Here is a 23373-nt window from a genome sequence, read left to right as displayed (position 1 = left end):
TAAATAGCAATTGCTATCACATAACTGAAAAGTCCTGAGATTTACTTAGACAATGTCTCTGGGAACATTTGTTAAGAATGAAATGCAGTTGAAGCAATTTGTACCATGAAGTCAGACAGGAAATCAGACTAATCCCTGATGCAATTATATGTAAGCTTGGCTGTCTAAGACTTACTAGAGCAAAAGAGAAAGAAGAAAACCAAGCCAGTATGAGATATTGAAAGGTGCTGAAAGTAGGTCACTGTCCTACATTACACAAAAGCTAAATGGCGCTCTATCATCCCACAGTATCCTGAGCAAGTTGAACAAAGGACTTTGGTGCAGATCTCCTGGCAGCATCCAAGTTACACAGCTTCATAAATCATAAAAAAAGTTTAGGCATAGCAGAATTTCCAGGACAGGTAGAATGTACTGTGCTGAATAAACACAAGAGGAAACCAAGAAGAGGACTTGTGTCATAACTCTGTGTCACTGCATGGTAACAAATTCCCATCAAGAAATCCTGACTTATTAAAAGTACAGTGTAAGAAGGATGAAGAGGCATTGAGCAGAAAAGCCATGACATGTTAGATATATACAATAAGTCAGCAAGAGAGACAAGAAGCTTAATTAATAAATAGAGATAAAATTGCAGTAGGAAACTGAATCTGTTTTCTACAGAATCTATTTTCTACATCATGAACTCAAAACTCTTCATCATGTTTAGCTTAGAGAGAGGATAGGCTTCCTGAGCTGTCAGGACAGCAGATGTTGACTGTTCTTGCTCCCCTTCCTTCTCTTTCATATTTAAAACTTCAATTTCTTTCAAGCTAATTAAAAAATTGGAATTTATGTATTTTTAATGAGTTAGGTACTTCCCCCTTCTATAGGTATGGTTACAGAAAGTTGTTAAAAATGGGAACTTCAGAAGATGGAAATGGTTTGAAAAGTTGTTCAAGCACAATGGCTTGTTATGGGATATTCCCATCCCCCAGCTTGTATCAGTTTAATAATGAATAGAGCTATCATGGAGTGACTTTATAATGATTGTGTTTATTATTTCTTTTTTAATGGAAAAAGGCCATCATTTCAACACCCAATCATTATTAGAGCAAGTTTTTTAAAGATGAATATAGATAGTCCTTAGATAATCACTTAACTGTGGATATCATATTTCTATCCAAAATCACTAGGAAAAGTGTTTTTCTGCTCACAGTCCTTGTCTCAGGTTACTGGAAATATTTGAAATTAGGGCACAGTTTTCTTAGGTGTGTGTAGAGCCCAACATCCTCATACCACTGCCTTTCCCCAATCTTATAAACAGCAGATAATAATATTTAGTATATTTGTATAATATAATACAATTATAAATTATGTGATAAGAGTTGTCTGTCTGACAGTAAGGCTTTCTAAATTTGTGATTTGAATTTAGGCAGCCAGAAAAAATGAAAATGTTGGCTTCAGTCTTTATCTGTTTAGCATTAAGACAAATTGCTAAGACAGACCTGTTTCCTGCTTTGTCTGTGATGTGTGAGAAGAGACTGTTCCACTAGTACCTCATGATATGAAGATCCACAGCAGAAGTTTAATAGTAAATTTTTAGAACCCTTAAATATTATTTTACATTCATTGTCATATTGCATAAATAACTAATAATTGGCTTAATAAAAAAGAACCAGTTCATGGTGCCCTTGGATAAGTGTCCTAGAACAAAGAAAACTCTGAATTCCACTGGAGCAGAGCTTCCCAGGACAGCTTCTGTCTTCATTCCAGCCCTTTGCTGACTCTACAGCTTCAAACCTGGCAAGATTTGTGAGCATCCTGGATTCATGTGATGCAAATTTTTAAATTCCCTTCTAGCTAAATGCAGGACATGTAATTTTTTTTAATGTATCTGTCTATTTTGGTTTATCTAAATATGTCTATTCAGATAAATAATTATCAGCTACTTTATGGCATTTAAATTTGACTTATTTTCCAAATGAAAATTATTCTCTATCTGTGGAAGGTTGGAATCTGAGACAAGAAATGCTCCTGAAGCCATTAGCACACATCCTAAATAGAACTGGCCTGTTTTCGCTACAACGAGCAGCAAAAAAAGAAAGTCCATTAGATGGAAATATTGTCTTTCTAAAACCAGCAGATTTTTATTTCTGCAATGTCTAAGCACTGCAATTCTCAGCAGAAAATTGCACTGGAACAGTGGGCGGTTCCGAATTGCTGGAAACTTTACAATGGCTTTTATGTTTAAACATCATTTAGCAGCTGTTAAAGGTCAGCACAAATCCTGTACTTTATCAGTATAAATGAAGTCTACAACTGCCAAGAAAAGAATGCATTAAATAATGCAGTTGATTATCGTCTTGATTTTTTTTTCCCTTCAGAAGTGAAAAGGATCTCTTAAGCGATTCTATTTTTCTCCTCCTTATTTCAAATTGACAAAGTAAAACACTAATTAAAATATTTATATCAGAAATTTACTTATGAGGATGACACATTTTGTACACAAAGCAAGTGAAACATCTGACACATCATATAGTGCCAGGTGCAGTTAAGAAAGTGTAATATAAGTCGGCATCTAGAGACTAAGAAACCCAACAAACTTGCTGCAATATTTCATTATCAATTTTATTTCCTACCATACACCAAATGTACAGCACAGAACACAATTTTGTTGTTTTGATGTAAGAAATATTAATTGTATGAAGAAACAGTATACAAACTACTCCAAATTAAAAAAATGCATACATCATTGCTCTTTACAAAAGGTCTAATTTACAGTATAGCTCATCAATGCATTTAAACACAAATAAAAAAAAGGAGAAAAACAGAAAAGAAAAAAAGAGTGCACATTACAAAACACATCAAGTACAAGGGAGGCAAATAAATACAAACATACTTCACAGAACATCCTGAGCAAACAACCAAACACAGATAAATTAACCTGAAGCCATAGTAAATCATAATAATAATTACATAGGTCAGTAAGAGATTTTTTTTTTACTTAAATAAAATATATAACAAATTTGTTAAAATATTTAGTAAATTAAATTTTAATCTCTGTAATGAGTGAACTCATTTTGTATGCATTTAACAAGTATAACAAATGTTTGCTTTTTGTGTTTTTAGCAAGAACAATAATAGCAAATTTTTGTTTGGTGTTCTCCTATTTATATTAGACAGCACATATGGTAGCTTTTGAAAAATCAATTTAAAAATAAACACAGCTCCTAAGAACACACATTTTCCCCTGTCTAAACTAAGATCGGAGAGTTGAATTAACCCCCCAACAAAAAGCAAGCCCCACCTAATGCAGAACAGTGACCACAGTGCATGAGAGTTGAATCACTTCTGAATAGTACTTTTGTGCAGGAACAGTAATAATATAATTGTATATGTCAAGCCTGTGAATGCCATCATATTCAATCTAAATATAAATGCGGCTAATAAAAATAAACACTTTCATTATAGCACGGAAAAATTAAACACACGCTAGATCCATGTATACATTTACACTGAGGCACATATGCACATGAGGTGTGTGTGCATACAAAAAAGGCAGTTTAGCTGGTTGTTTATACCTTTTTCTTAAAAAAAATAAATATAAAAAAAACTTCTGAAACAATGCTTAATTACTTACAATCCCTGAAATAGACATTGCCTCTGTTATAGCGACCGCTGCTTTCTGCGGGATTCAGGAGCTCCACACCCAGGCTAGCCGGATACCGAGGCGCAAGTGCTCATCTGTCCACACCTCCACCTGCCTGTCTGCTCTGTAGCACTTGGGACCCTACCAGAAGGCTGGTGACAAAGTCAGTGCCAGCCTGGTCTTAGTGAAGAAGGATGGGAGAAACCAGTCACGGTGTTGCTGCTGGTCGTTCAAGGGACCAGCGGCCACCGTGGTGCCAGAGGGTGTTTGCTGGTGCCCTCCAGGCCGCTGCCTTCTCAGCTGCCATCACCTTCAAACCATTCAAATGCCATTTCAGGGGAGATGTGTTCGACTCATTATGTACAAAGCCTTTAGCTTGGGATGTGTTTGCGTTTCTTTAAAATCCAAATCCATTGCAATACTGGTCACTTGCTTAAAACCTCAGCGTCTCATACTAAAAAAAGTACCAGTACCTACCTAATTACCCTTCTTGTTTAGAGATAATTGTCATTTTCCTCCATGAGCTAACTCTGAACAAAAACTGCAGTGGTAAAATAAATCTGAAGTTCTCTTGAAACATTTTAAATAATCATTCTCATAGGCTAAATCACGCAGCCAAGTCAAGTGCTTTGCTGATTGCTATATTTCATTATTGCTAACATATTCTTTAACACACTGTTTTCCAGCATACTGTGCTTTTAAGAGCCCGAGTTCCCCACTAGTGGGCACCATTTATCTTCTCATTCCATGCATCTTCACATCTCATGTTACTGCAAACCCCTTTCTGATACAAAGCCATTATAAAAAAGCAGGATGTGAGGAAAATAAAACTAGAACCACGGTTCAGTCATTTGTTACTTTCATAGGTTTTTTTTTTTTCTTCCTGTACAAACCCAGCAAGTTATTTAATTTACAGTATAGCTTTCAGTCTATTTAAAATCCCATTGGAAAATAAATTAATAAACACATTTGTAAAAATATGGCAGGCCGCAAAAATGCTGTTAAAAGATAAAAAAACCAACTCTTTGATTAGAAATAAATAAAAAATATAAAAAATAGTCGCACACACTTTTTACATTCACTTTACAAAAACTGAGTGCAAAAGAAGAAAAAAAAAAGAAATTGTACTGAAATAAATACAATATACTAACAGAGTGCATTGCTGTTAATACAAATAGTCTGTTGTGGTTTTATTCTTTTTTTTTTATGTCAGCTGGGAAAAAATTAGTGCAATGTTGCAATTGTAAATGCAGCATGGCAACCTACACCCCTTAGCAGTACATGAACTCCTAACAGATCCATCTGGAGTTTACTGCTGTTAAGTAATTTCTGTTGCCCAGCAGCTTTCACATCCTACACATGGATGCCCTTCACTGCCTGTTTGATACTTTCCAGCAGAGCTTTGCATTCGGGGGAATAGTCCCGTTCCAGATTGCTGTACATGTCTGTGAGTGTATTTACATATGCTTCGAAATTCTGCTCACTGATTGGCCCCTAATGGAGACAAAACAGATTATAATTGTAGGAGGTGAAATTAAGGCTGAAAAAACCCAAACACCCAACCCCAAAGCATGTCAAAGGAGCGATATGGCGACTGGGAGAAGTCACAAACAGGGCAGCCATCCAAATTAATGGAGGGGTTGTGGGTATTACAGGAGCTGCATGTTCTGGGGAATCCACACTCTCCACAAGCAAGAAAAGGAGTCAGAGATATGGTTAATGTTTTATGGTATGTTAGGGGTTTTTCTTTTTGGTGCCAGTTTGTCTCTGGGACTGTGTCTGACATTCTCCTTAACTCTCCTTTCATAATCTTCCAGTGGCACTCTTGACATTTGGAAAGGGGACTGGAAACACGAGTATCTCTGTGGATTTGGCTGTGTTTGAGAGTAAGATGTGAAATTTTTGAGAAGATAGAGCTTGGTTGTCTCCAGGAAAATTATCTGTATGAAAAAGGTTGTAGTTTTGATCTAGGAGCTGAGTAAATAAGGATTCTCACCAGAGTGTAGTTTTCACCCTTTGTGCAGGGAGGTTTGAGGGAAAAGCCTGCCTTGCATGGTGTGTACAGGGCAGAGATACCAGGGCTGGCTCGTTCCTGAAAGCAACTGCACCTACTCTCACACAGACTCCATGATCCTGCATCTCTGCAAGACAAATCAGCCTAAAAGTGCTCTCTTCTAATGCAGCCCCAGTGCTCCTGCTGGTCCCTGAGCTTGCTCATCTCAAGTGCAGGCAAGACAGTCTCAAAAGAAGGTGATATGGCTGTGCTCTTACCATCTGTGGGAGCTGAATGTCAGCGAGACTGGAGATGAGGGCTTGGCTTAAGCCAGCTAGCTCCTTCAACAGGCTCTCGTTGTTCTGCTCTATGAGTTTGTTCTCTTCTTCTATTGTTTTCAAATTGCTCTCCATAGATGTGATCTAAAAGAGACGGGCAGGAACACAGACAGACAAACCCTTGGCAGCATTGTTACTGCAGTTTGAACCCAAAATATCAACTGGGTGGTTATGAGAGAGGCCATGATGAATCTGAAACTCAGTTATGCTTTTTTTAAGAGTCATAGCTTCTCCACAGAACATTCAGAGCAAAGAGGAGGTTGTATTTCCTCTGAAATGATGGACTTGGCTGCTGGTTCATGGAGAAACCTTGTGGCAGCAAGGCACTAGAGAGTGTCCCAGAGTGGGAGGAGGGAATTGAGCTTGGAGAGGAAGGTCAGTGTGGAGCTGGGATGGAGAGTGTGGCCTCAGGGCTGGCAGAGGGAAGGAGAAAAGAAGTTGATGTTTACATTGCTGTCCTGCTCTTACAGCATCCCTTCTGCTTTACCACAATAGCAAGGACATGGGTATTAGCTGCTGTGCCACTTTCCTGCCCTGCTCCTCAGGGAGCTCTGGGCTGGCTGGGATTAGCAACAGGCCAGGTGCTGGGAACAGTAAGAAAAATAAGGAAACTGAGAGGCTGAGCACATATCACAAAGATGATCTCTGACCAACAGAATGGAAAGGAGGGTTTTGGAAAGAGCAGGAAAAACAGCCAAGGTAGAAAAAATGGTATCTTTTTAAAGAGAGAGCTCTGGGATAGACTCAGGTCTGCAAGCTTAGATGTCAAAAGCAGTGCTTAAAAAACACAAAACAACAGCAATGGCAAGGTCTGGTTCCCTCCTGCCCTCCTCCTTGTCCCAGGAGCAGACAGCTCAGCAGGGCAGAACCAAGGGCTGCCACCCCTATTCCCTGCCACAGCTCCACAAGGCACTGACTGGTGCAGTCATATCCATGATTGTCATGCCTATCCTATCCTATCCTATCCTATCCTATCCTATCCTATCCTATCCTATCCTATCCTATCCTATCCTATCCTATCCTATCCTAGTGGGTGGTCCTATCCTATCCTATCCTATCCTATCCTATCCTATCCTATCCTATCCTATCCTATCCTATCCTATCCTATCCTATCCTATCCTATCCTATCCTATCCTATCCTATCCTATCCTATATCCTATCCTATATCCTATCCTATATCCTATCCTATCCTATCCTATCCTATCCTATCCTATCCTATCCTATCCTATCCTATCCTATCCTATCCTATCCTATCCTATCCTATCCTATCCTATCCTATCCTATCCTATCCTATCCTATCCTATCCTATCCATTAGCATGCACCTTTTTACACTACTGAATTGCCTGCTGCTTGTGGCTGCTCTACTTCCTCTGCTCAAACACAGTCACGTAGCAAAGCTCCCCAGTGTGAGAAACCCCTTTGTGTGTGCCTGTCATCCACTGCAACCCCTCCTCTGGAGGATGTTCATGGCAACCTAACACCTGGCTGGGGTGGAGTAAAAGGAGGTAGGAGATTTGTGGCTTCTGCTGTAGTTCAGTTCAGGCTTTGCTGGTTAAACTGCCTTCCCCAGGGAGAAAGTCCAGGCAGGAGAAATCTGACTGCACAAACTGGGCAATCTCCATGCAAGTAGCAGAGTGATCAGCAGAGAGAAGCAAGTGTCCTGAGACAGTGAGCACAGCCCCCTGCCATGCAGTTTGGGCTGGATATCCCCACAACTGCTGCTTAGATCCAGCACAGGTGGCACAGGCTCCTGCCTTGTTTAGACCATAACATGCAGTGGTTATTGCAAAAACAGCAGGAGTCAACACTGCTCATTCCAACGTGGTGCAAATACAGGGGGGTATGGTTGCACTCAGTTTGGTTTAGATCAGTTTAGATTTTTATTCAGTTCACAGATTTCATTTTATTTCACTCTTATTCTGAAAATTCTGGAGCTTCTGCTTATGCTTTTACCCAGTCTGCCCAGCTTAACTTCCAGGAGCATATGGGAGTCTGAAGGCATGAACCTATACAGCTCACTCCATAGAACCAGCATATTAAAGACAATCTCTCCACAAAATAATGAAAGAGAATGACTCTTCTCCATAACTGCCATCAAAATCCTCTGCTACACAAATTAGCAGAAGATATACATTCTTTACCAGCTGTTGCCTGGAGGCAAAATTCAAACTGTTTGAATAATTGACAGTGGATGAACTAAACTATTTGAAAATTTTCTTAGGTACACATAGGAACTCATTAAATTCAACTCTCATTAAGAGTTGGACTGGATTTGTAACAGGAAAAGTTTCAGTCATAGGACCTCTATGGTTTGGTAAGCAAATATTCAGTCAAAAAAGGAAAATTAATGTTTTGTTTGGTAAGTATGTTTTATTTCTGCTTGCTAAGATTAGCTACAAACTGCCCTGAATTTGTCATTCACCAGATCTTTAAGACAATACCTGCTAGTTATTTACAGAAAACAAAAAAAAAAACAAACACAGGAGGCTGGAAAAACAAGTGCAGAGGATACTAGCTATTTTTAAACATAACATTTAAATAGCATTTAATTTATTTATGGTGCTTAAACATTGTATAAGAAAAGTTTTTACATTTATGGCATACCTGAGTTTGAAGTTTCATCATGTCAGCTTCAATTTTAAGATTGGATTCATTCAGTTCTTTTATTTCCTCATCCAAGTGTCTTATTTCTTCATCACTCTCAATACCTGCAAATAGTTGAAAATAACAATATCAGATTTAGTGTCCACATGTAAGTAGACATACGAGTAACAAGCTGCATGACCTGTTACTTAACCATAGGAAAATAAGCTTTTCAACAAATAGATTGATTCTTAAATTGTCTTTTAGTTTGATTTTACTGTCAAAATTCATTCCTACCTGCTAAGCATCTATATGAGCTGAAACAGATGGGGCTATCTTAGTCCTCATTTTTTCATAATTTCTTTTTTTTTTTTTCATTGCATCATGCAATTACAAGCTGGAGGGTACAGAAAGGAAAAATTGCCCAGAAAGAGGAGAGTTTATCATAAAACATGAGGAGATATTTGTGGTGCTTGGGTGTGGGGTTTTTTTTGGTTTGTTTTTGTTTGGGGATTTTGTGGGTTTTGTTTTTGTTTGTTTTTGTTTGGGTGGTTTTGTTTGGTTGGTTTGTTTTAAAAGGAATGCAACAGCAACCTTTCCTTTCAGGAAACACAGCAGGGCAACATTTTCACTAGTATTATAATTGCTTATTCATGTCTCTTATCTTGCAAGAATAACTTCAGTATCACAGCCTTAGTTATATCTGATAAACAGTGAAATCTAAATAGCAGGAAAGGGTGAAATTTACAGAAAGCTAACGAGTATTACAGGGGAAAAAAAGAAAAATGAAGCATGTCTTTTTCATCCCAACAAGTTAGATAACAAGTAAACAAAAGCTTCAGTTCTTTAATGAAAACCTTGTCCTGAAAGATACTGGAGCAGCTGCTGGCAATACATGTGCCTGTTTCTGCTCAGGATCACCCTGAGCCCAACCCTTCCTGGAGATTTGTGCCACTGTTGTTACTGCTTTAAAGCCTAGAACTGAGTCCACTGGGGAGCCAGTTTGGAAATCTTCAAGCAGTAATGCAATCGTTTTCCTCAGCAGTTGGAGGCTAAAGACTAAATTTCCTGAATCCTGGCTCAATGCCCTATTTGCTAAAGCACATTGTATAAGAAGGGCGACTCCTACGCATTTCCCCCTGCAACTCTTTGGTAATTATTGCTTTGCACTTTGGTTAGCTAAATTGCACAAGCATAGATATAAACTCTGTAGGAATGAAGTTAGAGAGATGAGTCCATTTCTGCCCACAATTTCTCCCTTCTTGCCTTATTCATCAGACAGCTAAGTCCTCCTGATCTGTAACTAATTGTTTTTATTAATAAAAACAATATTGAAAGCATACCCAAATAAAATCTTATGCTCTGTGACAAGAGCATATCCTTAATGTTATCAAGATGTAAATGAGAGTAATTTTATAATCTCTCATGCAAACATTTTTGTTAGTCAAGATTTTTTATTGCTAGAGACAACTGAAAGTAGTTAGAATTAATGCCAGAATGGCATAAAGGGGCACAAGTATAAATGGGAGTCAGGGCCCTTCTATCTAAATAAATGTCATCATTTTTTACAGATCTCCTTACCGCCACTTGCTTTAAGCTTGATAGTCATTAATTCTTCCGAAATTTTGCCCTTTTTTATGGTTTGTGCATTCAGAGGACAACCAGACAGGCTGAAACAGATAGGAAAAAAAACATTAGCACCCACTTGAAAATGGCAATAATCCTTTCAGGCAATATTATCATGCACTTGGACAGACCTCTGTACCTAAGGTCACATCAGTATCTCCATTATAGCCTGGCTTCAGGGAATGACATAACTCATAGAGTCATTTAGCTCTATATTCCAGCTTGAAAATTGGCACAGAAATCTCAATCTATGAGTAAACAACTCTTAAGCATATTTCAAAATAATCAAAATTGCAGTAGCAGCTACTGTTAAACTATATGAAAAAGCATTTACAGAATTCCTAAAGTTTAAACACTTATAAACTGTTTTTATCAAGGGATTGTGCTCCAAAGGAGAGTGAAGTATGGTCCTTTAAAATGGCAAGTTTACTATCCTAAAAAAAATTAGTTAATGGGATGATATCCACAGTGCACAATTATTGTATCACTTTGTTGATACATAATAATGATCAATACAATAATAACTCTGGATATACCCTATAGGCTGTAATAGCTTTTTTGAATGGTTCTATTATATAGTCAGTTTGCTTTTTAACCACTGTTCACATTAAATTACATTTTGCTATTTCAAAGCTTACAATTTCATCAGCTGGTAATTATCTGAGCCAATTTTTATAGCCCACTAAAGGGCTGAGAGGAATTACACTGTCTTAATACTACCTTTATAAATAACAAAGAAGAAATACCCATATGCTGAAGAACTGGCAGAAGGATTTTTTTTTTAGGTGTAGCTGAGTAAGGAGTGAGGGAAAATTTTGTTCCACAGGAAAATGATTGCTCTGTATGTGTTTGTGCGTGAGTGTGGGTGTAAAAATTAAAAAAAAAAAAAAAAAAAAAAAAAAAGAAAAAGAGAATCCTAACAGAAATTGCATTTTACACATAATAAAAAAAAAACCTGGAAAAAAAACCAAAGCAGCAAAACCTAAGCTTTCATTAGCATGGCTAAAAGCTATACAGGGAATGATGGTAGTTCTTCAGTTCTAAATTTCTGCTTATTACCTCTGCCCAGAGCAGATAGATAACTGGGAGATTGTTTGACAGCTAAGATTTACCTGTTAGCAACTTCAAATGTCCTAGGAAAGGACATCAAACAGAGTTATATTTGCTGTTCATTTTAACTAACATGATCTTGAGAGTGACACAGTCTTATGTAGGACAGGAATCATCTGTACTGTGAATTGCTATCAGCTAACATTCAACTTTTGCTACTTGCTTAATTAGCTACAATTTACAGTGGTGTCCTAATGAAAAGACTTTCAGATGGGATGTAGGTAATAAAATTAGGATAACACTGGATTCTGGCTGAATTTATTCAAATGACCTTGAACATTTCTTGTTCTGGAGAAGTTGGCTCAAAGTATTAGGAAGAAAGCAAAGGAGACAGACTTAATTACTGTTAAAGACAGAAAACCAAATTTGTCAATCAGACTCTAATTATTCTTGATTCAATATGGTCAACATTGTTTTTCACAGTGATAAATGGTGTTCATTGTTGTTAGTTATATGTGTAACTCCTTCTCTGTAATGATAATTTTCTTGTAAGATTGTTTTAACTTCAAACTTCTTTAATCCAAATGAGTGCTGCATGCTTATTGTTTTTCCTTTGTTTAACTTTATCTGTTTAAATGCAAAATTTATGAGTATAATTTTTCCACTGGTAGAAAGATGAAATGAATGACTCTTGGCTAAAACTTTTTTGGTAACATTTCAATTATATTTCTCTTTTCTTTTGAAGATATTCAGATACAACTCCATGTTTTCCTAGGAAAGAAATCTACTTAATTTTAAAATGCATAGGTACTGTGTTAATCTGAACACCTTGGAAAGTCATGCTTCAATGGGAATATAGAAAAATACATAAAAGTTTAAGTCTCTCAAAGTAATTCTGTTTTGGATTACTTTAGCTGCAATGTTATTACTCAAAAGTCTTTATAACAATTTATTCTGACTCTAAACTCACATGTTTCCAATTCAAAGTGGAATGTTAAGGAAAAATGAAAAGAGAAAACACAAAGTTATACCTTCTGTGGGTGACAAAAACATTATTAACATGACCCAGCCCGTTGCAGCCTGGCAAAGGACAGTGTGGCAGCTCTTGTTTGTTCAGTTTCCAGGATAGTGAAGACCCATTGACAGGACTCTCCTTCTGTCTCTTGGCAGCCAAAGGACAACCAGAAGCAGTGCGATGAGAAGTGTATTTACCTGATATGTGACCTTGGCCATCACAGCCTATCACTGGACATCTACAGAAACACAGCAAAGGAAAACTCATTTTCATGGAGAGAGCAGGCAAAGAGTCTCAAAAATTCCAAAAATCCTTCTGGCTTTGCTACTTTGCTTTAAAGGAGTAAGACTTGGTCCCTGGTGGCACACTGTACCAGAGCATCCAAATCTTGTCAAGCTGATCTTAAAATCAGGCAATTTAAAATACAGTTATGGGGACTAAGAAAATAAGGCATTCATTTAGACAGTATTTTACTGGAAAGGAAAGCTGAAATTCTATCATGGGCAATAAATCACACTTCTTCAAGTGTATGAAAAGTCAGCATTGTCTCCTTTCTGTCTTGGTTTTTGGTATGAAGCAGAGGGTAACTGGAAAACTTGCATGGAAATCCATGCAAATACTTGCAAAGAAAAGATAGGGAATTTTTTGTGCTGCTCTGTCAGTGTCATGCAGTTTTGCATAAGTTACTAGCAAGTATTAAGACACATTCCATACAACTAAGTCTTCACTTTTATATTCTGGAAGTCATCAGTTACAAATTTTAATGAAATGTACATCCAAGCCAGGAATGTAGTGAATCTCTACTGAGTTTCCAGTTTTCACTTTAAGTGAAATTTTCATTCACAGATAAAGACACAAGACTTACAGATATTTAAGTTCTCTGGAACATATTCTGAACGTGTCACTCTGATTTAATTAGCTGACATGTTTCACCTCAGTCAGTAATAATTTTCCTTCATTTTGCCAATTTTTTCAACCAATTGGCACTTACATAGCACTCTTTAAGATAATTGGAGCAATGCAAGCAGATACAGCAATCCTTCCTCACTGTTCAGTCTCCTAGGTGATGGACTCCACCAACTTGACTGGAAGCAGAAGCACTTGGTTTGTTTCCAGCTCTGGGCACTATTCTCACATGGCTGAGATTAACTGGGGCATCTCCCTGTGATTCCTCAAGCCTTGAGCTCTTACAGGCCATTTCCCCCCTCCACTGGTGGACCCCTGCTTCTGCACTCACTTAAGTTCAGGGTCTTCTTTTTCTTCCTTTGTAGGTGTGACTTTGATACCTCCTTTCCTGGCACGGGGACAGCCAGACAAGCTGAAAGAAGCACACAGAATAAGAGCCACCTCTTTGTGCTGCTGCCAGCTGGGAGCCCTGAGCACTGCATCCCCGTGGGATGGGATGGGATGGGATGGGATGGGATGGGATGGGATGGGATGGGATGGGATGGGATGGGATGGGATGGGATGGGATGGGATGGGATGGGATGGGATGGGATGGTTGTTACCTTCTGTGGGATGCATAGTTCCCTGTCACATGGCCAGAACCATCACAGCCAGGTGTTGGGCACCTATGGAACAGCAGAGGAAATTTACAAAATACAGTCACAAAGATACAGAGCAAATAATGTGTACAATCTATGTTTTGCCTAGAGTGGAAGAAAGACCAGCAGAGCTTTTTTTGAATAACTAAAACCTACATCTCTCTGAATTTTGTCCTTTTTTTCTTAAATAAGCAGGCTTCCTTCTATGGGGAGGGTTTTTTTTTTTTTTAATAGCAAAGTTTTAATAGGAATGTGATATATATTGTATATGATGTGCAGATTTAGTTTGTATCAATGTTTGCATCAAACATTTTTCCTTGTACAGAATCAACATTACAAAGAGAAGGAAAAAAAAGCAGCTTGATATAGATCTATATGTAAATTTGCTATTACGTGTTTGTTTGTTTTTGGAATTATGCTTTCAGGTAGAGACATAAATAAGCACTTTGCCAGTATTTACAGAAGGGGAAATGAAAGCAGAGCAGCAGTTTTACTTTTGGGCATCAGAGGACGATAGCCAGAATTGGAATTTAATAATTTGTGTATTCTAGCACTGTAAGCATACCACAGGAAAGTCCCTTTTTAGCTTGAGATTCAGTTGGGTGTTCAGCTGAGCAATTGGATTATGCTTATTTCTCATAGTTAAGGGTTTCTCTGTGTATGTGTGACAAACAAGCCTTTTCAAGTATGAATGTTTAATACTGAAACATCCATACAATAAAAAAAAGTGCTTTTGCCAGCAGTCTGGCAGGATGGGCTTTTTGCTTGCTGTGCCCCAAAAGCCAGCTTGGGTCAGTAGGTCTTTCCACTGACTTCTGTGGGGTTTGGGGCAGGACCTCACTGGTAACATCTTCCATCTCAGAAGTACAGAGGTTTTATTTTTCCTTTAATTTTTCATGTAGTTTTTTTTGTTTTTTTTTTTTTTTTTTTGTCATTTAAGGCTGTTATATATTTGTAGGGTGGTTTGGTTTGAGGCTTTTTCAGAGAATATAAACATATCTCAGCAAACAAAGCAGCACCAAAAAACATTTGCCTTAGAACTTATGCCAGTCTTTTCTATGTTTCTGTATTATACAACACAAAGTTCTTATACTAAGCAACCCTAAGGGACTTTGAAATGCTATGATTTTTACAGAGTATCAGAATTATATAAGGAGTTGTGCCAAATAATGTTGTATTGAACCACTAAGGAAACTTGCAGGGTTCAGAATGCCCTTAAGGGTCTCAGTTGTTACTGAATCTTTCCTGAGTTACAGATTCGTGATTCCATCTAGTCACTCGTAGGCTGCCATGGAAAACACCTACAAATATAATTGTAATAGCACATCTGAGTGTGCAGGTGCACCTCTTCACATAATATTTAAAACTAGTTTTCTGTGAACAATTAATTTGTCAAAAATCTGACTTCTTTGGGACATGAACAAATTTATGCATTGATTCGAGTAGAATTCAGAAAATAATTTCAAACGGAGAAAGGGGTGACTTTTTTTTTTAAGATAATGTCAAAACATTTCATGATGGCACTTGGCGAGCAAAATATTTTTGGCAGAATGACTTGCCTCACACTGACAGCAGAGGTAGAGGTGGGGGTTTGCAGAGTGCCAGGGTAAGCCTGTGTAGAACTAAACATTGACCTGTTTAAGTGTGGGGTAAGGACTGGGCACAATGTCTTGTGGAGCAGGCAGCAAGGGCAGATGTCTGGAGAGTGTGAGTGTTCACAAGTAAATCCAGAACACCTGCCAAAAGCTAAGGAAATTAATTTTGGCTACTTGTTTTATCAGATGATCACAGATGGAAGGGCTCCCTGCATAGACTGAAGGTGGACCTTAATTCAAGAAAAACTCTTTATGTGAGACAGATCTGAAAGTCTGGGAGTTGTGAATATACTTAAAAAAGACACTGAACTAAATTTTATATCGCCCCATCTGTATTTACCACTTCTGGCAGCAGACAGATATCCAACTGGATTGGAGTCTAGCTATTCTGAAGGTCACTGAAGATTTGAGGCTGAGATATTATCAGTACTAATGAAACTGTAAAGGGATATTTCAGGTGGGTTACTGGTAAATAAGTAAAAAAGTTCATTTACCCATGCTAATGAATGGGGTTCGGTTTTCTAAATATTGGTCATATCTTTGTCTGGATTGTGAAATTCAAGGACACAAAAGACACCAAAAATCTATTGCCTTGCAATCAGTAATGCTGTGGAATTTTGTCAGCTTTTAAGTGGTGTTTGGACTGGTGCCCCAGCTTAGGGAGTCATCCTCTATAATGGATTCCTGCACAGAGCCAAGAAAATAGGATTTACATCGAAGGGCCAGAGGTCTCAGGACATCAAATTAAGAGATGCCAACCCTCAGGTGAGTGTAGGTTACAAGTTCTTTTCCAATTCTTCCACATTTTTTATTTAAATATAAATCTCTCAGTGATTTCATATATAAATTCTTGCAAATGGGCATTGAGTACCTCCTATTTTGTCCCTTTCTCCAAGTGGATTGCTTTATCTTTAGGAAGATGAACTACAACAAGATGTAAAATTTAAACACTGAGCTGCAGGTTTAGAAGCACTTCTCAATTTTTCCCCTCAAAAGCTCACCAGAGGTGTTGGATATTAAGCAAACCCATAGGAATCAGCTGAGAAAACAATTTTCTGAAATTTGTTATGCTGCCTGTGGAATATAAATCAGTATCAATGTTTTATGTGGAAGCCATGTAGAAAAACTGCTCAAATGTCTCCTAAAAATTAACATTTAACCATTGCAAAAACTAGTCAAGGATAGGATAGGATTCCTATAAGATACCTATTCCTAAAAATTTCTGTATTGTAAGTAAATACCTCTAAAGTACACATCTAAAATTATTTAAAGTTTGATAAGCAAGCTCCTTGATTAAATAGAATATCAGCCACAATTATCCCTTTTAGCTTTAAAATCTGAGTCATCATCAAAGTTATTATATTTTAAATTGACCACCTTGGATTGTTCTGAACAGCAAGAATCCTCATATAGAAATTTTCTTGAATCTGAATCACAGGCCCACTTTCTGAGCAGATCATCCTTATTTCCAAACTGTGGATCACATGGAAGCCTTGTATCTTTGCTGGCATAGAGTTTCATAATTAAAGCCAAAATCTTATCTTGATTCTGGCAAATTAAACATGAATAACATTTGGAAAAAATACACAGCTTTTTCATATTCATGCCTAACTACATGAGGGTACTTTCCTGGCCTGATTCTATGAGTGTTTGTGCCCTCTGCTCACATAGCAATGCTGAAATTAACTATTCATATCACTATACCAGCACAAGCATGATTGCAGCCTTTTGGAATAAGATTTAATTTAGACAGAAGCAGAGTTTTGTTAAAAATATCACCTGAACTACATTTGCAGGAACCTAAATTAAGGTGGTGCATTTGCAAAAAATAATTTGATTTAGCCTTTTTTCCTTTTGCGAATTGTCTGTGAACAGATTTTGATTTTTGCTCTTTTTCTAGTTAATTGAAATTAAATGCTAACTGCGTTATGCAACATATTTCTGTCTGTGAAATGTCCATGAACTTTGACTTTGTCTTTCACAACTCACTTATTATACATGGCGTACAGTGTGCAGTTTGTCATTTAAGTCATATGCTGTTGCTCCTCTTTCCTTATGGCATGACCAAAACTCTAGAAGCTTTAGTGGAAAAATAACCATATTGGTATGCAAATTTACTTATTCACACATGAATGGGGCGGGGGGGGTGATGCATGAGGAGCAACTATTCAAAATATTTGTATGAGTGTCTTTGTATGGCAGAAAGCCAATAAAAGCAGGGACAAATATATATGACTCAGCAAATGACTTCAAATTTGTCAGCATTTTTGCAAATCAGTTCCTTGCTAACCATTCTGCTCTTTTAAAATAAATTAAACCTAAATTTTATACCTTTGAGGATCAGAGATGTCTAAAAATGAAGCATTGTGCCAGTGTGCCAGTTCACCTACTGGCTTTGGGAGCTGCTTTGGACAGCTGCCTCTATAAATGGTCTTTCTTTGCTGTTTTGCTGCATCTCCTGTACATTCAACTCCATAGCTACCATCAGTTCAGCATTTCACTTATAACTTAAGTTGTAAGGCTAGGGAGTAAGACCACTAACATTTGATCTGGGGAAGTCAAACACTGTGCCAAGCCTAAATGTAGTCACTTCTGCCATTAATATCATTAGAAACGAAAGCAGTACCATGATCAGACCTTAATTTCTTCTATCTAGACTAGGGAGGAGCCTAAAGGACAGAAAGGACAGTCACAGGGTTCTCCCCTTTTTACATGCATTCATGAGTTTTTCCAAGCCACCTATTATGGGATCCAATTTACAAGTTGCAGAGGGAAAGCCATGAAAGAACTCTAATTATCCTTCCCTTTTCCCCACATCCTTATTGACAAAGCCAATTCAATAACTAGATGACTGGTTGCCAGTGCCTCTCTTGACTACAGATTTTTGAAATATTCATATGTCCCTATACATCTGTCTATATAGCAAAGCCTGCACAGTCCTTTTGTAAGTGACATTTCATGGTGAGAATTATGCCAGCACAAATTTGTATGACTTGATGTCTGCTTCAGTCACATTAAACTCATAGTATAGGGTAGTGAATAATAAAAAAAGGATTTGCAGGTATTCTGGTCTCCTTTTTAGATTTAGTCTATCTAGATTTATCTCTAACTAATTAATTCCAATTAATATTATCTGGATCAGTTGCTAGATCAGTCTAGCATATTAGATATTTTCTATTCCTCTCTGATTCAGAAATACTGAGAAAACTGCATCTTTCTTACTGTTTGCAATTTTTGTCCCCCCAGGTCCTGAATAATGAATGAAAATGAAGGGGTACAAGAATGAAGAAAGACAAATGGAGAAAAGTAAACTTTATTTCACTCAAAAGCTTTCAAACCAATTCACTACACTTTTCAGAAAAAAGTTTGCTCAGAGCAATTCAAATTTACAACTTCAATAACACAGGGAACATGTTTGTCCAAGATAAAAAAAACAATAATATTTGTGCTATTGTCAATACTTACTTGAGCTCCTGAGAGTTAGCAGCCATAAGGGATTTTAATGTCTTGTCAGCTAATGGGCACCCAGAAACACTGAAAAGAAAACCTGATGTGAAATATTTTACTAAACCAAAGCATTTTTTTTATCTAAAACAGCAATATCCAGACAATCTATGATTCATATTAGTTAAAATTATACCCTCAAATATTTATTCTTGGCAAAGAAGGACCAGCAAACATAAAGCTGTGGTTCTTAAATCACTAAAAAAAAAAAAAAAAAATGTAGTTTGGGACAAAGGTTTCATTCTCCTTTAAAGCTTTGCTGTGTGAGGGCAGTGATACACAGAATCCATCTTTTATGTTTCCTATATGAAGACATCTGGAGGATCTGGTCCACGTGGTTGGTAGAAGGCAGAAAACACTTCCATTCTGCTCCAAAGGGAAAAGCAGGACATTATTGTTTCAACAATAATTTACTGTCTATGGTGACAGTAGGCTATTTTGAGGAAAATATTTAAAATCCTCAGGTTATAATAACAGATTATGAATTTCAAAGCCATTCATAGGGAGGTATGCAGAAATCTCATTTATAATCACATGCAACAGCATTTGTATAGAGGCTTCTTGTACACTCAGGGAAATGCAAACTCCACTAAATGACTAATCTGCAGGTCTCAGCTGAGAAATGCAGCTACAGTAATAAGCACATTATGCTTAACTTCCTCATCTACTAAGTCCAGCCTTCACAAATGTAACAAAATCAGGAAAAACAACCACATTTCTCTGTGGATAATTTTCTGCAAACTGCTTTTGAATCCATGGTTAGTACAAAAAGGTTGGAGGATGACAGAGCAGAAGTTGCTCTATTTCCTGCTTCAGGCTTCCTGTTGTTTCTTACCTGCGGTGTGAGGCATAGTTTCCTGTTACATGACCACTACCATCACATCCTGGGGTTGGACAGCTGTGCAAAGGAGGAGGAATGAGAAATTAGAGTATAGATAATGCACCAAAAAGCTCACCTTACTCTGCAGAATTATGTAATGATCCTTAAGGCAATCACGTTCATCATTACACACTGTCACAACACTGCAGAAATCTGGAAAAAATTCACTTGTATTTTTTAATTATTACTTGAAGCACAGAGGGAAAGAATTTTTCCCATTTCCACAACACAAGTAATTCAAAACCTTGGGGTTTTTTTTCTGTGTAGGGTTACCTTTGCACAGGTGTTTTGCTTACAAATTGGGCTCTTAAAAAGACTGTTTTATTATTGACAGAACATTTTCACAGCAATTCATAAATGTTGGAGCAGAAGTTTCTGATCTGACCTCCAGTATAACATACTGGAGGCCAGAGAACAGTAATATTTAAAATAATTCCTTTACTCCTGACTAAAATTAGGTACCTTCTTAAGAAACATATCCGATATTTATTTACTGATACAAGTGAGAAAGATGTTAAAGTTGCTTGCAGAACAGAAAGCACGTCAATATCACACATCTGAAGTTTTGAAAGTGAACAAAACTTTCTCAAGCTGTCTCTCAGCTGAACTGAGAGAGGATACAAAGGTGGTTGTTGTGGTGTGGGAATGGTACTCTCCAAATTAGTGTTCCCACCAAGACTCTCCAAATCATGGGCTGCTTGCTCGCCCCCCCTTTCTCCTTCCCCTTTGACAGGTTGGAGAGTAGAACTGGAGGCACAAAAGGTGAAAGCCACACCTTGAGATAAGACCAGTTTACTGGAAACAGCAATGAGATAACAAAAAGATTGGTAACAGCAAAAACATCCATAGGGAAGTGCACAAGATAGGCAAATGATTGCCAGAACAGAACTGGTGTTACCCAGCCACTCTTTGCCAAACTCATTCGACTGGGAGGAAAGCCTTCTCCCTGGGTGAGGTTATGGGATAATCCCCAGGTCCCAGCCTCCCCACCTCCTGGCTACTGCAGAATTTAACCCTGTCCTGGCTGGAACCAAGACAATGGCGTACGTTTAACAGAACAGATACACTCATTTAAACCAAGAGATGGAGGCATGCTCCATATGGAGCATAACTCAGTCCTTCTTCAGTTGTAACCCTGAAGTCAATTTTCAAACTGGGATACAGTCGTCTGCAAAAGGGCAAAGATACCAAGAAATGCAACTTGTACATGGAGGGGGAGGTGAACTAATATGCCCTTGTGCAGAACTTTAAAACACTCTAACACCAACCCTGCAGAGTTGCCTTATAAAGAACTGATTTTCTTTCACTGGGAATATGGATAAAAAGGGCAAGCAGATGCTGCACAAAAACTGTTATCTAGTGCTCCATGTTAATGCACAAGGAGTGCCTGAGATGCTCACCTGGCTATTTTCTCTGAGCTGGTAGAATGCTAGGAAGTTTTTCAAATCTGTAAAAAAAAACTTAGGAAGACATCAGCCTCCTTTTCACAGCCCATTTCAGCCTGATTGAAGCTGTTATGGCCAACAGAATTAGCATGGAGAAATAGAAAGCACATGCTATACAGTGGTATTCATACAGTAGTTCACTCCAACTGCACTAACCACGTTCGAAAATTTTTCTCTGCAAGTGCTTATGTCATTTTAAAAGCTTCCTCATGATGGAGCCAACTGTACTGAATTTTTTGGTAAAATATCTGAGCTCAGTGGGATCATAGGAATGTAGTCCGATCTCTATATTGCCTATGGATTCTTCTGATAAATTAAAACTATTCCTTATTTAATTTTTGGCACAATTACATTTTAGATACCTGTTTTTAGATATTGTTTGAATATAATAGAGTACAACCACTCTAAGATTATCATTGCTCTAGTAAATACTTTGGTGGTATTGTTTAGGAGAGTAGAAAAGTATCTCAAAACAGGTCAGTATCACAGAGGAATAAATATTGCTAAAGAAAAGCCATTAGTCTTCAGCAAATAAACTCTCAGCAATTTTTGTATGCATTTGTTTTAGGAGAAGAGGCAAAACAACCTGACCTGTAGCAATTTAGGTCACGAACTATGACTGCATATATAATGTGGTGAGTAGACAACATGCAGACTGCATGACATGAGGGGAAAGAATTGCTCTCCACAGCAGCTTGCCCCAGGGAAATGTAAATTCTAGAGACAGAAGCAGCTCTAACTGCTTCAGTGCCACCGAGTCTGGAGAGCAGGACACAAGTTGGAGGGATGTGACTCATTTATTTATGGGTGAGCCTGCAGTTATGGGCTGTCATCACTAAGTGACATGGAACACACTTGTTCAGAGAGACCTGCTCTGGTTTGGGACAAAAGGAAAGTGCCATAAATGGTTGCTGAGTCCTGGTTGACTATTACAGTGAAAACTCTGTGTTAATATCAAATTGATATTGATGTGAACCCAAAGGGATTTTGTGAAGAGCCTAGATGAGATTTAAAAGGTGACTTGTGTTATGAGCTGTTTGGGACGATTTTAGTGAACAATTCTACACTGAAGCAAGCTGTTGTATGCAGACAGATTTAACAGACTATTTTCAGTTCTAGATAGCAAAGTTTTGGAACTTAACACAGAGCAAGTGTATCTCAGTATTTGGGAAAAGAGAGTATTAACCTATAATCCCAGGGTGTGAATTTCTACAGCCACTGGATTTTCAGTGGGACTGAATAACTAATTCTGCTTGGAAAGAAGCAGATGAAGGATTCAAACATGTTTCTTACAGGTTGGAAAACCCCATTTTATCTTGTATTTTGTCTTCTCATGAACTCTGCATGGTTTCTGTCTGAGAAACCCTGACTGCTTCTACACAAGCTCTAAGCAATGGATCTATAATGGCGATTGTTCAATTAAAGCTTATTTAATTATGTAAGCATTAGCAGAGGCAATCTGTAGCATGTTATGAAATTGTATGTTTTGCAAAGGAGTTGTTGCCCACTTGTTACCTATCTATCTGAGGAATAAGGAGTGGGACCCAGTATAAGTTTAGTCATTTATCTATCTAGACCCCCAGGAACACTCTGGCTTGTTGCAGCTCCAAACCTTGTCTGCATACCCACAATGTGGAACTAACTACCAGCAGAGAATTGTGCAAGTATCCCTGCTCAGCTCCTGCAAATCCTCTTCAAAACAGAAGCCAGAACAGCAGCATAGCCAATCTTTACCAGGGCAAAGGAAAATTCAGCACTTTTTGTGACTCACGTGATGAGTTCCTTTTTGAGATCCCTTGAATGGATCTTGGGTTTAGGACTTGGTATGGAGACATCTCCTGGGTACTTCTTTTCCTCCATGTTTTCTGGAGAGCTCACTGGATCTTTCTGAAATATTAGATGAGAATTTAACAACGGGTTTCTCTCTTCAATTCCTCCCACACATTCAAGAAACAATTTGCCATGGCAAAAAGAGAACTTCTTGTAAACTTTGAAAAAAAAAGGTTAAAAAGAAATTATGGAGAGAAATTAAGAAAGTTTAGTATATCATAGTTTCAGGTTCTTACAGGCGGATTTTAAAAATGTTGTGCAAATTTTCTGAAAGCAGATGCTCGTTTCAGCCATATATAGGAGAAAATTGTGTTTGTTTTGTAGGATGATCATAAAGGCCA

At 37.8% G+C, this 23373-nt stretch overlaps 1 protein-coding gene across 2 annotated transcripts in view; it reads right to left on the bottom strand.

Moving 5' to 3' along the window:
• Nucleotides 1–2491: 2491 nt before the first annotated feature.
• Nucleotides 2492–23373, bottom strand: part of ST18 (ST18 C2H2C-type zinc finger transcription factor) — a 168820-nt gene continuing 147938 nt past the window's right edge. For both annotated transcript variants that reach the window (XM_056483099.1, XM_056483100.1), the window contains 10 exons: nt 22974–23089; nt 19713–19775; nt 18839–18907; nt 13743–13805; nt 13472–13552; nt 12251–12472; nt 10125–10213; nt 8565–8668; nt 5900–6043; nt 2492–5122 (listed from right to left, as the gene is read on the bottom strand). In XM_056483099.1, coding sequence (XP_056339074.1) covers nt 4982–5122; nt 5900–6043; nt 8565–8668; nt 10125–10213; nt 12251–12472; nt 13472–13552; nt 13743–13805; nt 18839–18907; nt 19713–19775; nt 22974–23089 — 1092 coding nt within the window. In that variant the 3' untranslated portion in view covers nt 2492–4981. The remainder of the gene's footprint in view (nt 5123–5899; nt 6044–8564; nt 8669–10124; nt 10214–12250; nt 12473–13471; nt 13553–13742; nt 13806–18838; nt 18908–19712; nt 19776–22973; nt 23090–23373) is intronic.

Source organism: Oenanthe melanoleuca, chromosome 2 (genome assembly GCF_029582105.1).
Source record: "Oenanthe melanoleuca isolate GR-GAL-2019-014 chromosome 2, OMel1.0, whole genome shotgun sequence".
In the NCBI taxonomy this organism is placed as follows: Eukaryota; Metazoa; Chordata; class Aves; order Passeriformes; family Muscicapidae; genus Oenanthe; species Oenanthe melanoleuca.
The sequence above is the reverse complement of the archived record's forward strand: the minus strand, read 5'-3'. Positions and strand labels throughout refer to the sequence as shown.